General features: G+C 42.6%; 1 protein-coding gene across 3 annotated transcripts in view; it reads right to left on the bottom strand.

The window, feature by feature from the left end:
* The window catches only part of LOC106577124 (attractin-like protein 1), a 355,235-nt gene that overhangs the window by 141,546 nt on the left and 198,709 nt on the right, over window positions 1–14,980 (bottom strand). For all 3 annotated transcript variants that reach the window (XM_014154875.2, XM_014154874.2, XM_014154877.2), the window contains one exon: window positions 10,676–10,737. In XM_014154875.2, the coding sequence (XP_014010350.1) occupies window positions 10,676–10,737 (62 nt within the window). The remainder of the gene's footprint in view (window positions 1–10,675; window positions 10,738–14,980) is intronic.

Here is a 14,980-nt window from a genome sequence, read left to right on the forward strand (position 1 = left end):
TCACCGGAGAACATAGCAGAAAACACCAGTAGCAAACTATGTGATCAGTACCAAATCCTCAGCACACAATCCACAAATTACCAAAAGAAATAAAGCCCAATTCCATCTCTACACCTTAGGATGATTTCTAAGGGAGACCAAACAGTGAATAAGATGATCCCAATTGTTTACCTTTCTATCTGTGACACAGAGCACACGAAGCAGTGTTGTTTGTCACACTGCCAGGAGTATCCCTAAGGTCGCAGTGGCACAGTGTTGATACATTCTGAATTAATTGGGACAGCTGAAAGAGGCTTAATAGCCACTTAGCTTTGTATATTGTCTCTGTGCTGAACTTGAGCGAGAAAAGAAGCAGAGATGATTGCTAATCAGCTGAGAGAGAGGAAAAGAGTAATTGGACCAAACTGAACTGCAATGTCACCAATTCTAGTAGCATTGGGGCTGAAGAGGAGAAGCACCATAAACGCTCCTTCATTATTACAATTTTTCTTGCTCATTTAGGGAACCGCTCTGAAAAGGGTGAATGATAGAGAGCAACCACTCTTCAGATAAAAGCTGGTCAAATTAGTTTTTAGCAGTTAATCAGAGTCTCTTGAGCCTTGTTCACATTCGCAGTTTGAAGTGACTCAAACCATTTTTTTTGGTGGCATATCTGATTCGAATCCGTTCTTTTTCCTGCAGTCTGAACAGCCAAAAAGCACATGAATTTTGATATTTCAAGTAGGTGGTTTGCATTCAGATACAAGTCTGATTTCTGGCCATGCAACTTGTGTCTGAACGGTCAAATCTGATTTGTTTGCCATCAAGTGGTTTATCTTGTTACTTGCTAGCTACTCTGTTGACAGATTGACAAGAACATGTGGTCGCTAACTAGCTTGTTAATCGTTGACAAACAAATGAGTGACTGTTAAACAGCTACAGTTAAACAGCTACAGTTTAACAAATAAGTGACAGTTAAACAGCTACAGTACCTACCCAGCTAGTTGACTGCCCTGTGGCTTGTCAAAAATGTATTGTTTTGAAAGTTGGATCATCTTATCTTTTGAGACTTTAAAAGTGTTCTTACACTATGATTTTGAACATTCAAGGCAACTGGGAGACGTTCAGGCAGGCATTGTTGTCACCATAGCTTGCTACATAACTGATAAGTGATAAGAAGCACGAGCACCACCAACAATTTGCCTCCACCACTGTGCACACACCCGTAGTTACTATGACAACTAGCGTAGCCATGTCAGAAAATGACTGCTGTCTGGACACACACAAATCCGATTTGGTCACTTGTAACTTGACTCCAAGATGGCACAGCAGTCAGATGTCCGTTGTCCTCCTCTTGTCGTGTCCCGTGTATATATATATATTTACATCTGAGTTCCATCAGCCACTCCTGGGTTACAACCACCTATCCGGACCCGTTTTACTGCCGATGCGGAGCCCCATCGGGCCTTCACGACTGGACTACCGACGTTATCTGCCCGAGGGAGTTATCCAACTGGCCCCTCCGTCGCGACGTAACCTGAACGCCCATCTGCGGCCCGCTAACCGTTAGCTGTCTTATCGGCTGCTATCTTAATAGGTCTATCGGACAATTTTCTTGGGCCACTATAACTATAACTATTTTGCCAATTGGACTGGTCCCCTCTACCACACGAAACCCCACTAATCTACGCACGAGATGGCTAAAAACAGACCTTCCTCCATCTTCTGCCAGCTTGCTACCTATGGCCTGGCTAGCTGTCCGAATCTCACTTGGACATTTATGATCACTCGGCTAAGCATGCCTCTCCTTAATGTCAATATGCCTTGTCCATAGCTGTTCTGGTTAGTGTTTATTAGCTTATTTCACTGTAGAGCCTCTAGCCCTGCTCATTATACCTTATCCAACCTTTCAGTTCCACCACCCACACATGCTATGGCATCTACTGGTTTCAATTATGTTTCTAGAGACAATATCTCTCTCATCATCACTCAATGCCTAGGTTTACCTCCACTGTATTCACATCCTACCATACCTTTGTCAGTACATTATACCTTGAAGCTATCTTATCGTCCCCAGAAATCTGCTCCTTTTACTCTCTATTCCGGACGTCATAAACAACCAATTCTCATAGCTTTTAGCCGTACCCTTATCCTACTCCTCCTCTGTTCCTCTGGTGATGTAGAGGTGAATCCAGGCCCTGCAGTGCCTAGCTCCACTCCTATTCCCCAGGTGCTCTCTTTTGACGACTTCTGTAACCGTAATAGCTTTGGTTTCATGCACGTTAACATTAGAAGCCTTCTCCCTAAGTTTGTTTTATTCACTGCTTTAGCACACTCTGCCAACCCGGATGTCCTAGCCGTGTCTGAATCCTGGCTTAAGAAACTAACTGCATGCTCTTCAACCGATCGCTGCCTGCACCTGCCCGCCCGTCCAATCTACTGCAGAGATAGCCTGCAGAGTTCTGTCCTACTATCCAGGTCTGTACCCAAACAATTTGAACTTCTACTTTTAAAAATCCATCTCTCTAAAAACAAGTCTCTCACTGGTGCCGCCTGCTATAGACCACCCTCTGCCCCCAGCTGTGCTCTGGACACCATATGTGAACTGATTGCCCCCCATCTATCTTCAGAGCTCGTGCTGTTAGGTGACCTAAACTGGGACATGCTTAACACCCCGGCCATCCTACAATGGAAGCTTCATGCCCTCAATCTCACACAAATTATCAATGAACCTACCAGGTATCACCCCAAAGCCGTAAACACGCGCACCCTCATAGATATCATCCTAACCAACGTGCCCACTAAATACACCTCTGCTGTTTTCAACCAAGATCTCAGCGATCACTGCCTAATTGCCTGCATCCGTAATGGGTTAGCGGTCAAACGACCTCCACTTATCACTGTCAAATGCTCCCTGAAACACTTCAGTGAGCAAGCCTTTCTAATCAACCTGGCCCGGGTATCCTGGAAGGAAATTGACCTCATCCCGTCAGTAGAGGATGCCTGGTTATTTAAAAAAATGCCTTCCTCACCATCTTAAATAAGGATGCCCCATTCAAGAAATTTAGAACCAGGAACAGATATAGCCCTTGGTTCTCTCCAGACCTGACTGCCCTTAACCAACACAAAAACATCCTGTGGCGTTCTGCATTAACATCGAACAGTCCCCGTGATATGCAACTTTTCAGGGAAGTTAGAAACCAATATACACAGGCAGTTAGAAAAGCCAAGGCTAGCTTTTTCAAGCAGAAATTTGCTTCCTGCAACACAAACTCAAAAAAGTTCTGGGACACTGTAACGTCCATGGAGAATAAGAACACCTCCTCCCAGCTGCCCACTGCACTGAGGATAGGAAACTCAGTCACCTCTGATAAATCCATTATAATTGAGAATTTCAATAAGCATTTTTCTACGGCTGGCCATGCTTTCCACCTGGCTACCCCTACCGCGGTCAACAGCACTGCACCCCCCACAGCTACTCGCCCAAGCCTTCCCCATTTCTACTTCTCCCAAATCCAGTCAGCTGATGTTCTGAAAGAGCTGCAAAATCTGGACCCCTACAAATCAGCCAGCCTAGACAATCTGGACCCTTTCTTTCTAAAATTATCTGCCGAAATTGTTGCAACTCCTATTACTAGCCTGTTCAACCTCTCTTTCGTGTCGTCTGATATTCCAAAAGATTGGAAAGCAGCTGCTGTCATCCCCCTCTTCAAAGGAGGGGACACTCTTGACGCAAACTGCTACAGACCTATATCTATCCTACCCTGCCTTTCTAAGGTCTTCAAAAGCCAAGTCAACAAAAAGATTACCGACCATTTCGAATCCCACCGCAACTTCTCTGCAATGCAATCTGGTTTCAGAGCTGGTCATGGGTGCACCTCAGCCACGCTCAAGGTCCTAAACGATATCGTAACCGCCATCGATAAGAAACAATACTGTGCTACCGTATTCATTTACCTGGCCAAGGCTTTCGACTCTGTCAAATCACCACATCCTCATCGGCAGACTCAATAGCCTTGGTTTCTCAAATGATTGCCTCGCCTGGTTCACCAACTACTTCTCTGATAGAGTTCAATGTGTCAAATCGGAGGGCCTGTTGTCCAGGCCTCTGGTAGTCTCTATGGGGGTGCCACAGGGTTCAACTCTTTTCTCTGTGTACATCAATGATGTCGCTCTTGCTGCTGGTGAGTCTCTGATCCACCTCTACGCAGACAACACCATTCTGTATACTTCTGGCCCTTCTTTGGACACTGTGTTAACAACCCTCCAGACGAGCTTCAATGCCATACAACTCTCCTTCCGTGGACTCCAACTGCTCTTAAATACAAGTAAAACTAACTGCATGCTCTTCAACCGATCGCTGCCTGCACCTGCCCGCCCGTCCAGCATCACTACTCTGGACGGTTCTGACTTAGAATATGTGGACAACTACAAATACCTAGGTGTCTGGTTAGACTGTAAGCTCTCCTTCCAGACTCACATCAAACATCTCCAATCCAAAGTTAAATCTAGAATTGGCTTCCTATTTCACAACAAAGCATCCTTCACTCATGCTGCCAAACATACCCTCGTTAAACTGACTTCGGCAATGTCATTTACAAAATAGCCTCCAATACCCTACTCAATAAACTGGATGCAGTCTATCACAGTGCCATCCGTTTTGTCACCAAAGCCCCATATACTACCCACCACTGCGACCTGTACGCTCTCGTTGGCTGGCCCTCGCGTCATACTCGTCGCCAAACCCCACTGGCTCCAGGTCATCTACAAGACCCTGCTAGGTAAAGTCCCCCTTATCTCCGCTCACTGGTCACTATAGCAGCACCCACCTGTAGCACACGCTCCAGCAGGTATATCTCTACGGTCACTCCCAAAGCCAATTCCTCCTTTGGCCGTCTCTCCTTCCAGTTCTCTGCTGCCAATGACTGGACAACTACAAAAATCTCTGAAACTGGAAACACTCCCTCACTAGCTTTAAGCACCAGCTGTCAGAGCAGCTCACAGATCACTGCACATAGCCCATCTATAATTTAGCCTATAACTACCTCTTCCCAAACTGTATTTATTTATTTATTTTGCTCCTTTGCACCCCATTATTTCTATTTCTACTTTGCACTTTCTTCCACTGCAAATCTACCATTCCAGTGTTTTACTTGCTATATTGTATTTACTTTGCCACCATGGCCTTTTTTGCCTTTACCTCCCTTATCTCACCTCATTTGCTCACATTTTATATAGACTTATTTTTCTACTGTATTATTGACTGTATGTTTGTTTTACTCCATGTGTAACTCTGTGTTGTTGTATGTGTCGAACTGCTTTGCTTTATCTTGGCCAGGTCGCAATTGTACATTTACATCATTTAGCAGACGCTCTTATCCAGAGCGACTTACAAATTGGTGCATTCACCTTAAGATATCCAGTGGAACAACCACTTTACAATAGTACATCTATATCTTTTTTTTTGGGGGGGGGGTTAGAAGGATTACTATATCCTATCCCAGGTATTCCTTAAAGAGGTGGGGTTTCAGGTGTCTCCGGAAGGTGGTGATTGACTCCGCTGTCCTGGCGTTGTGAGGGAGCTTGTTCCACCATTGGGGTGCCAGAGCAGCGAACAGTTTTGACTGGGCTGTGCGGGAACTGTGCTTCCGCAGAGGTAGGGGGGCCAGCAGGCCAGAGGTGGATGAACGCAGTGCCCTATTGTACATGAGAACTTGTTCTCAACTTGCCTACCTGGTTAAATAAAGGTGAAATAAAAAAATAAAAAAATAAAAAACTTGCTGTTTAGTCAGTATTCTAAAAACCGATCTGAAAAACAAAACTGACTTGAGCTTTAAGGCCTGCGGTGTGAGCAAGGCTTTAGATTGCTACTCCATGTTGAGAGTCTAGTGGGAGGTTAAAATGAAGTGAGAACCTTCCAACCTTTTCTCCCACACTTTAGTTTTTTTTTCTCCTACGTGCATGTGTTAAATATAAGCATGATGTACTGTTGTAGATAGCTGATTCTGTGATTTAAATGACAAATAATGCAAATATAGCGAAAGTGTTTCCCCTCATGTGTCCAGCCTTAGTCCCACCCTTTTCTCATTCAAACTTCTCCTTATTCAGACAACCAAAATAATAAAGTGCATTTATTAATACCAAGGACGGATAAACAAATCTTGTCTTCAGCTACTTATACAACGGGTGGGTCTAAATTTGTACAAACCTTGCTGTCGGTCTCTCCGACATTTGCAACATTGTTTCAATATTCAAATTCGACTTTGTCTCAGGCCTAACAACACCATGTGTCAATATATCCTCCAAACACCGCCTTCTCTGGCATTAAATCTTAAATAAGCCCGTTTCCCCAACTCCAGTCCTCCAGAACCCCCAACAGAACACATTTTTGTTGTAGCACTGGACCAACAGACCTGATTCAACTCATCACAGGCTTGATGATTCGTTGACAAGTTGAATCAGGTGTGCTTGTTGAGGGCTACAATGAATAAGTGTGCTGTTGAGGGTACTGGAGGACAGAAACACGGGCATAAGCTGCTAAAATGTCTATAGCAGGGACATCTAATCACATTTTATTGGTCACATACACATATTTAGCAGATGTTATCGCGGATGTAGCGAAATGCTTGTGTCCTACTTCCAACAGTACAGTAATATCTACAAATCTAAAAGTAAAATGATGGAAGAAATAAGAAGTATAGAAATATTAGGACGAGCAATGTCGGAGTCCAGGAGTATAAATATACAGTGCCGTGAAAAAGTATTTTTTCCCTTTCTGATTTTCCCTATTTTTGCATATTTTTGATACTGAATCAAATCAAATTTTATAAGTCACATGCGCCGAATACAACAGGTGTAGACCAGTGAAATGCTTGATTACAAGTCCTAACCAACAGTGCAGTTTAAAAAATATGTAATTAAAGAGCAGCAGTAAAATAACAATAACGAGACTATATACAGGGCGTACCAGTACAGAGTCAATGTGCGGGGGCATCGGTTAGTCGAGGTAATTGAGGTAATATGGACATGTAGGTAGAGTTATTAAAGTGACTATGCATAGATAATAACAGAGAGTAGCAGTGGCGTAAGAGGGGGGGCTGGGGGAGGCAACGCAAATAGTCTGGAATGTTATGAGATCTTCAACCAAAACCTCATATTGGATCAAGAGAACCTGAATTTACATACACCAAATTCCCCTGTGTGAAAAAGTAATTCCCCCTTACACTCAATAACTGGCCATGCCAACTTTAACTGCAATAACTGCAACCAAATGCTTCCTGTAGTTGCTGATCAGTCTCTAACATCGCTGTGGAGGAATTCTGGTCCACTCTTGCATGCAGAACTGCTTTAACTCAGTGGCGTTTGTGGGCTGCTCATTTCAAGTCCTGCCACAACATCTCAATTGGGATTAGGTCTGGACTTTGAATATGCTATTTCAAAACTTCAAATGTGTTGCTTTTTTGCCATTTTCATGTAGACTTGATTGTGTGTTTTGGATCACTGTTTTGCTGCATGACTCAGCTGCACTTCAGCTTCAGCTCACAGACGGACGGCCTGAAGTTCTCCTGTAGAATTCTCTGATACAGAGCAAAATTCATGCTTCCTTCTATTTAGGCAAGTCGTCCAGATCCTGAGGCAGCCAAGCATCCCCAAACCATCACACTACCACCACCGTGCTTGACCGTTAGTATGAGGTTCTTACTGTGGAATGCAGTGTTTAGTTTTCGCCAGGCATAATGGGACCCAGCATTGAATAGTCCTTACCACGGGTACTTCCTAATTGAGTTTCAGCCTATAGGAAGGGAGGAGAAGAATGGAGGCGTGATCTGGCAGAGGACGGCCTTGTAACCGTCCTGAAAGGGAGAATAGCAATGGTCGAGAGTTTTTGATGCCCGAGATGCCTTACATTTGCTTATTAAAGTCCCCAGCTACAATAAATGTGCCCTCAGATTAATGTCCAGTGTAGTTCCTTGAGAGCTGTCTTGGTGTCGGCTTGAGGGTGAATACACACGGTTGTGATGATGACCAAAGATAATTATCTCGGGAGGTTATGGGGATCGGCATTTGATTGTGAGGTATTCTAGGTCGGGTGAACAAAAGGACTTGAGTTCCTGTATGTTACCACAATCACACCATGAGTGGTTAATCATGAAACATACACCTCCGCCTTTCTTTTTCCCAAGAGAGTTCTTTATTGCTGTCATCTCAGGTGTCTATTTTGAAAGGGCCCTCTCAGACAACATCTACTTTATCTGGCTGAAATCACTCAGTTCAGCAATGCCATGGCAACATATCAATCACAGTGACAGGGAGGCAGGATGGGAAGGCACTGTGGCATAGTCACACACACAAACACAGCACCAGACACCCAAGGAGTCAGACTGGCAGACTAGGTGTACTGTACAGTAAAGATAATTGCAGAACTATATATAGCTTGCCAGACACACAGAGAGAGTCACTCAAACAGGTGAATATATACAAAGAGAGAAACAGAAGACAGATGCTACAAGAGAGGCATGAGGAGGGGCCAAACTAACACAGCCAAATGATCAAACAGCTGAACTGTTGTTAGAGTACCTGAAACCAGAAGATGACTGGTAAAATCTAGGATTGCATACTGTCCTAACTCAGGATTGGAGCAAGAGAACCAGCATAAAGCACTGAGAATATTTAACTCTGAGGGAATAGATCTCCCTTTCCCTCCCCTCCTTTCCGCTGTCTCTCGACCCCTCTCTCTCTCCCTCCCCCGTCCCCCCATTTCTCTCTCTCCCTCTCTGTGGTGCCAGCTCCATCATGTCAGTGGGCTGTACCCTCAGCCTGCAGGGCTCTCCTCACACACTGGGGCAACGCAGCTCTGCCGCCCTGCCACTTCAGCTTTTATACACATCAATGGAGCACAGCCAACACACACACACACACACAGGCGCGCGCGCACCCACACACCGAGGCATGTAGACACAAACATGCAATGGACCTTGCACCCTCACATGCATAACCTACATTTACATAGACACATTCACAACCATGTTAACTTAGCCACACCCTCTGACACATGAACTATTTCTTCCCTTTGCCTAAAGCCTCTTATCAAAACTCACTGAAGCTGGAGACATATCTCCCTCTCTAACTTTAAGCATCAGCTGTCAGAGCAGCTTACCGATCACTGTACCTGTACATAGCCCATCTGTAAATAAATAGCACACCCAACAACCTCATCCCCATATTGTTATTTATCCTTTTGCACCCCATTATCTCTACTTGCACATCATCATCTGCACATCTATCACTCCAGTGTTGATGCTAAATTGTAATTATTTAGGCTTTGTGGCCTATTTATTGCCTTACCTCCCTACTCTTCTACATCCGCAAACACTGTACATGGATTTTTCTTTTGTGTTATTGACTGTACGTTTGTTTATGTGTAACTCTGTGTTGTTGTTCTTGTCGCACTGCTTTGCTTCATCTTGGCCAGGTGGCAGTTGTAAATGAGAACGTGTTCTCAACTGGCCTACCTGGTTAAATAAAGGTGAACTAAAAAATACATTAAAAAATCTACTGAGGCAACACAGGGAGGCACATATACTGCTTCTACTACCAATTGGAAGCATCACACAGGACCTATGATGCACAGGGAAGGTTCTACTTAGTGTGATATAATTATAACTGCACTTGATCACTGATCACTGCAGTAAATGTAACAAGGAATGATAAGAGCAGAGGACAAACACAGAGAGTGACAATATATCTAGAAATCCGCTGTTACATCTGCGAAGAAAAAGTGCATGCTTCGAAAGGCGCTTGCTAAAGATGACAGTTAGTGAGAAGGGAGACTGTGTGCGTGCCAATACGAAACATGACACAGTGGAATAAGCTCTTGGAGCAACTTGACTGAACCACAAACTGGTTCTGAATGATGACATCTGGGTATGGTGGCCTAAAGGTTAGCCACGTCCGGCTCAGGACACCAGCACACAACTCCCTCACAGAACACACCGTCTGCTCATTCAGTGAAACTGTTTGACTGGCAGAAGTTAGCCTGGAGACAGCAGGCAATTACAGATGTGGGATCTTGAGCCAGTTTGCTACAGCAGGAAAATAATCCTGTAGCAGCAGGAAATATTCATTATTATGTGGATTATAATGAATGGACATTTTTGTAGGGGTTGATACATCTTTCTTTAGGGCAAATCAAGTCAAATTTCAAAGTGGAAATTACAGACTTTAGAAGCCTTTTAAAAACTCAAATACACTACAAGTTTGCGTTTACACTACACATTTGCAATTGTCAGCAACAAAAGAGTGATCACATTAAGATCCTACATCTTGTAGTCTGTTCCTTTCCAGCCACTCATTAGATATATACTAGGTAAGATTATGTGGATGGTGCAAAACGACTCTCACACACATGGAACACAGATCCTCCAGAACTTTTCTGCTGGTGTCTTTTATATTAAGCACAAAGGGATTTACCATGGAAAATGTCACATCTAAATCAGTGGTTCTCAATCCTGGTCCTGGGGAACCAAAGGGGTGCACATTTTTGTTTTTGCCCTAGCATTACACACCTGATTCAAATCATCAAAGCCTGATGAGGAGTTGTTGATTTTAATCAGGTGTGTAGTGCTAGGGCAAAAACGTGCACCTCTTTGGGTCCCCAGGACCAGGATTGAGAACCACTGATCTAAATTGTACGTACCTGAAAAAGGTGACGAAAAACTGCACCAGGTCCATGATGCTGTTGTGCTGGGAGAAGGCGATCTACGGGAGGAAGGACAGAGAAAGGAAGTATGTGAGAAGGATAGGAAAGACATTGAAGATGTTACATACAGTGGACAGATTGATAATACCGTGATAAAACATATGTTGTTGACAAGAACACAGAAGTAGACAGAGTTTCCGTTAGAAGAATTCAAGACAGTAGTTCATGTAAGAGCACTACACTGCAAAGGAGTTCAAGAGGTGAAATGATCATCGAAACATCAATAAAAAAATTATGTGTAGAAGATTTTAACGGGGGTTGAAATTCCTGATTTAACCTTCGTTTCAATTTTCCTCATTAGGAAATGTGACAGAACGAGATTTGGGTCTTGTGGGCGTGCTTGATGTGGGTGTCTCTTGTGTTTGTGTTCGAACGTGGGAAGCATTTGTACTTTCACACTGCCAAAACAGTACACACAGTTAGTCACTCACCCATCTAGATAACTTGAAACATTCTAACCAAGTCTTGTGTCTGGAAGTAGCCCGAACTAGCTAGCAAGCCAGCCAACTTCTTGCACCAATTAGCTTCAACCGGCCGGTGAGTGACTGTAGGAAAATTGGTTCGACTTTGAATAGCACATCCCTAGGGCTAGATAGGACTGTCAATTCATTGCACAATGTAAATGGGACAATATTTTCATGTTGCACACAATTTAGTCATCTTATTAAATGCTTTCAATATTTGTATATGCATTTCTACTATTTATAGTTGGTTTGAGGTTTTTAGGTCATGGAAATTTGGCACTATTGCCATTTTAAAATATTGTCCCATGCACATTGTGTAATTTACTGATGGTCCCCAAATAGCCCCATAGGGATACTAAATATCAAACCTAATTGACCATGTGCATTACGATCGGGTTGAGTGCAGCTGCGCTCCGAATTGATGAATACTTCGGTGCTGTCAGTTGTGGGTAGGATTTAAATAAACCCAACCCAAGGAAAACTGTTACTGTACCCTTCATTCTGTGACACAGCATTTCTTCCTAATTATTTGCAAATCTCAGTTTTGGACGAGACTGACAGATTTTTTTCTCCTATTTAGACTTTGTAGTTCATTTTGACAGTAGAATAAATGTTTGACTAATATCGATGTCGCATAGGTCGTTTTCTACCAGATAAGTTGTTTTCCCCGCTCAGGTAATACCTCCCATCCTTTCTAAGCGTTAACGTCGTACTGTTGTCTATACTGCCAGGGGGGGTTTCAGTTGTAATCGTGTACCCATTCGTTTGAACTTCACTCCTAGATCTGCTATTGTTAGATCAAAAGAGAAGCCCACTGTGTCCTGCTCACTAAGTTCTTTTAGTTCAAATGTGAATTCCAGAAACTTGAACAGCTTGGGCTGTTGCGCGATAGCAACCAGTCAGTTTATAACATTCCATCATTGGTCATTCTGAGAGTTCCTCATATTGGCATTGGCTGCGGCATCAAGCTCTATGGTGCTAACCTTGGAAAAGTCATTCCAATTTGTACTCCTTCCCCGATTACTAATAGGGACAGACCAAATGTTCCAGTTCTATGCAATCTTATAGCCATTCCAACTATATCAATATCAACCATCAGACAGGGCCTGCAACAGCCTATTGAACGCAGCTTGTTTGAGTTGGAGTTTCCATGTGACTTTAAAAATCGTAAAGGACTTGGGTTGATATATAGGAACATTAGGAGCTTACTTCCTAAACTGGATTACATCTTCATCTGGGCTATGCAGATGAATCCGGACATTATGGTAATGACTGAAACTTGGATCTCTGGGGACACTCTGGACTCGGATATTAATACTGAGGGTTATAATGTGTACAAACCTGACAGACCGGTTAGAGGTGGTGGAGTGGCCATTTGTTTTATAAAAAATAATTGATGTCTCTTTACTGAAATCCATTTCCATTGCCTTTTTTGGGGGCTAGTATCTTAAGCCTTTGTCTGGGTAAAAATGTATCCATAACTGTTACTGGGGTCTAAGGTCCTCCCACGGTCTACCGTCCTCCCTTGAGGAGTTAACTAGTTTGTCTTCTTTTACTAAATCAGAAGGTAATATCCTGGGGGACCTCGATTATGATTGGGAAATGCAGGCTTCAGACAACCTAACAGAAATGTGTAATGATCTAAACCTAACCCAGTTGGTTACTAAGCCTACACAGCCCAACCCTTAAGATCCTTCAAAGTCAAATCTGATTGATCTTATTTTAATGAATACACCAGAGATATATGTTCCTACTGGTGTCTTCGCCCAAGACATTAGTGACCATTGCCCAGTTGTTTGTTAGAAATGTGAGATTTAAAAATAAAAAAAATATGTTATATATCAGCCTGGTGTCATCACAATGAGGAACTTTAAAAACTTCAGTTATTAGGCTATTTATTTTTATACATGATCTTTATTTTAGTGACCTTAATTGTATTTCAGCTATGGCAGCTATCCCTGAACCTGATTTAGCTTTAAGCCTTTTTGCAGATGTCTTAAATACTATTGTAGTTAATCATGCTCCCTTCAAAAAATTAAGGGTTAAAGGTCGATTGAATGCCTGGTACACTCCGGGATGATCAGACGTGATTCATAAAAGGGATGATGCTTGTGTCAAGGCCTGGAACACAGGCTTAGGACCAGACTGGCAAGCTTTTAAGCAACTGAGGAATCATTGTGTAAGACAAATCAGAAAGGCTAAATCTGATTATTATGTAACCGCTCTATCGGATTGTAATGGGAACCCGACAAAATTCTGGAAAACTGTAAATCTCTGAAGGATTCTACTTCCTCTTCTCTGCCACAACAAATTAATTCAGACCCTGGCCTCATTACAGGAAAAAAATGCATTGATGCATTTAAATCACCATTTTATTTCAGCAGAGTATCTTTTTGAAATATCTTTTAAACCTATTCGCAATGATATTGGGCTGGATGCTGATAGGGGAAACTTGCTGAATGATCAGAGATATTATACTCAAAGCTTTTCTTTTCGGCTACTTACAGAAAAAAAAAAGCAATAGACAAGAAATCCACAGGGGCCGACCAATTGGGTCCTGGTCTGCTTAAGTGTGCAGGGTCAATTATTGTTAGCTCAATAACCCAAATTTTTTATTGAAATTTTTTATCAGGAAATATTCAAAAATAATGGAAATCAGCTCTTGTGCAGTCACTTCATAAGAGAGGGGATAGTAGTGATCTTAATCATTATCGCTCCATTTCAAGGCTTCCTTGTCTAGCTAAGATTCCTGAATCCTTGGTAAATGTACAACTTTGCTCTGTATTTTGAATGTAAACCAATCAGGGCGTTGGCCTGGGCGTAGCACTATTACAGCAACCACTTAGTTGTTAAAGATCTTGTCAATACTTTACACATTAAAATTAAATGTGCTGCTTTGTTCGCTGCTTTGTTTGTGCACCTGTCAAAAGCTTTTGATACTGTTGATCATGCTATTGATACTTTTGATCATGCTATTTCATTGAACAAGTTGTCCTCGATAGACCTGAGCTCTGATTCCTATTCATGGTTTCATGATTATCTTAGTGACAGAACTTATGCCATCGTGATTGATCAGAATTTCTTGAAGTGGATAAAGCTGTACCACAGGGGTCGATTTTGGGACCTGTTCTCTTCACTATTTACATAAACACCACTGGTCAATCTGTTAAAAACTGTAAACTTAATCTTTATGCAGATTATACTTTATATAAAGTCCCATTTTCTGCATTTTGTAACGTTACAGCCTTATTCTAAAATGTATTAAATAGATTGTTCCCCCTCATCAATCTACACACAATACCCCATAATGAAAAAGAAAAAACAGGTTTCGACATTTTTGCAAATTTACAAAAAAAATTAAAATTATATCACATTAACATGAGTATTCAGACCCTTTACTCAGTACTTTGATGAAGCACCTTTAGTAGCGATTACAGCCACGAGTCTTCTTGGCACGCCTGTATTTAGGGAGTTTCTCCCATTCTTCTCTGCAGATTCTATCAAGCTCTGTCAGGTTGGATGGGGAGAGTCACTGCACAGCTATTTTCAAGTCTCTCCTCGATCCTGACGAGTCACCCAGTTCCTGCTGCTGAAAAACAATCCCAAAGTGTGATGATTCCACCACCATGCTTCACCGTAGGGATGGTGCCAGGTTTCCTCCAGACGTGACGCTTGGCATTCAGGCCAAAGAGTTTGATCTTGGTTTCATCAGACCAGAGAATCTTGTTTCTAATGGTCTGAGAGTCCTTTAGGTGCCTTTTAGTAAACTCCAAGCGGG

This window comes from Salmo salar, chromosome ssa18 (assembly GCF_905237065.1).
Source record: "Salmo salar chromosome ssa18, Ssal_v3.1, whole genome shotgun sequence".
Taxonomy (NCBI): domain Eukaryota; kingdom Metazoa; phylum Chordata; class Actinopteri; order Salmoniformes; family Salmonidae; genus Salmo; species Salmo salar.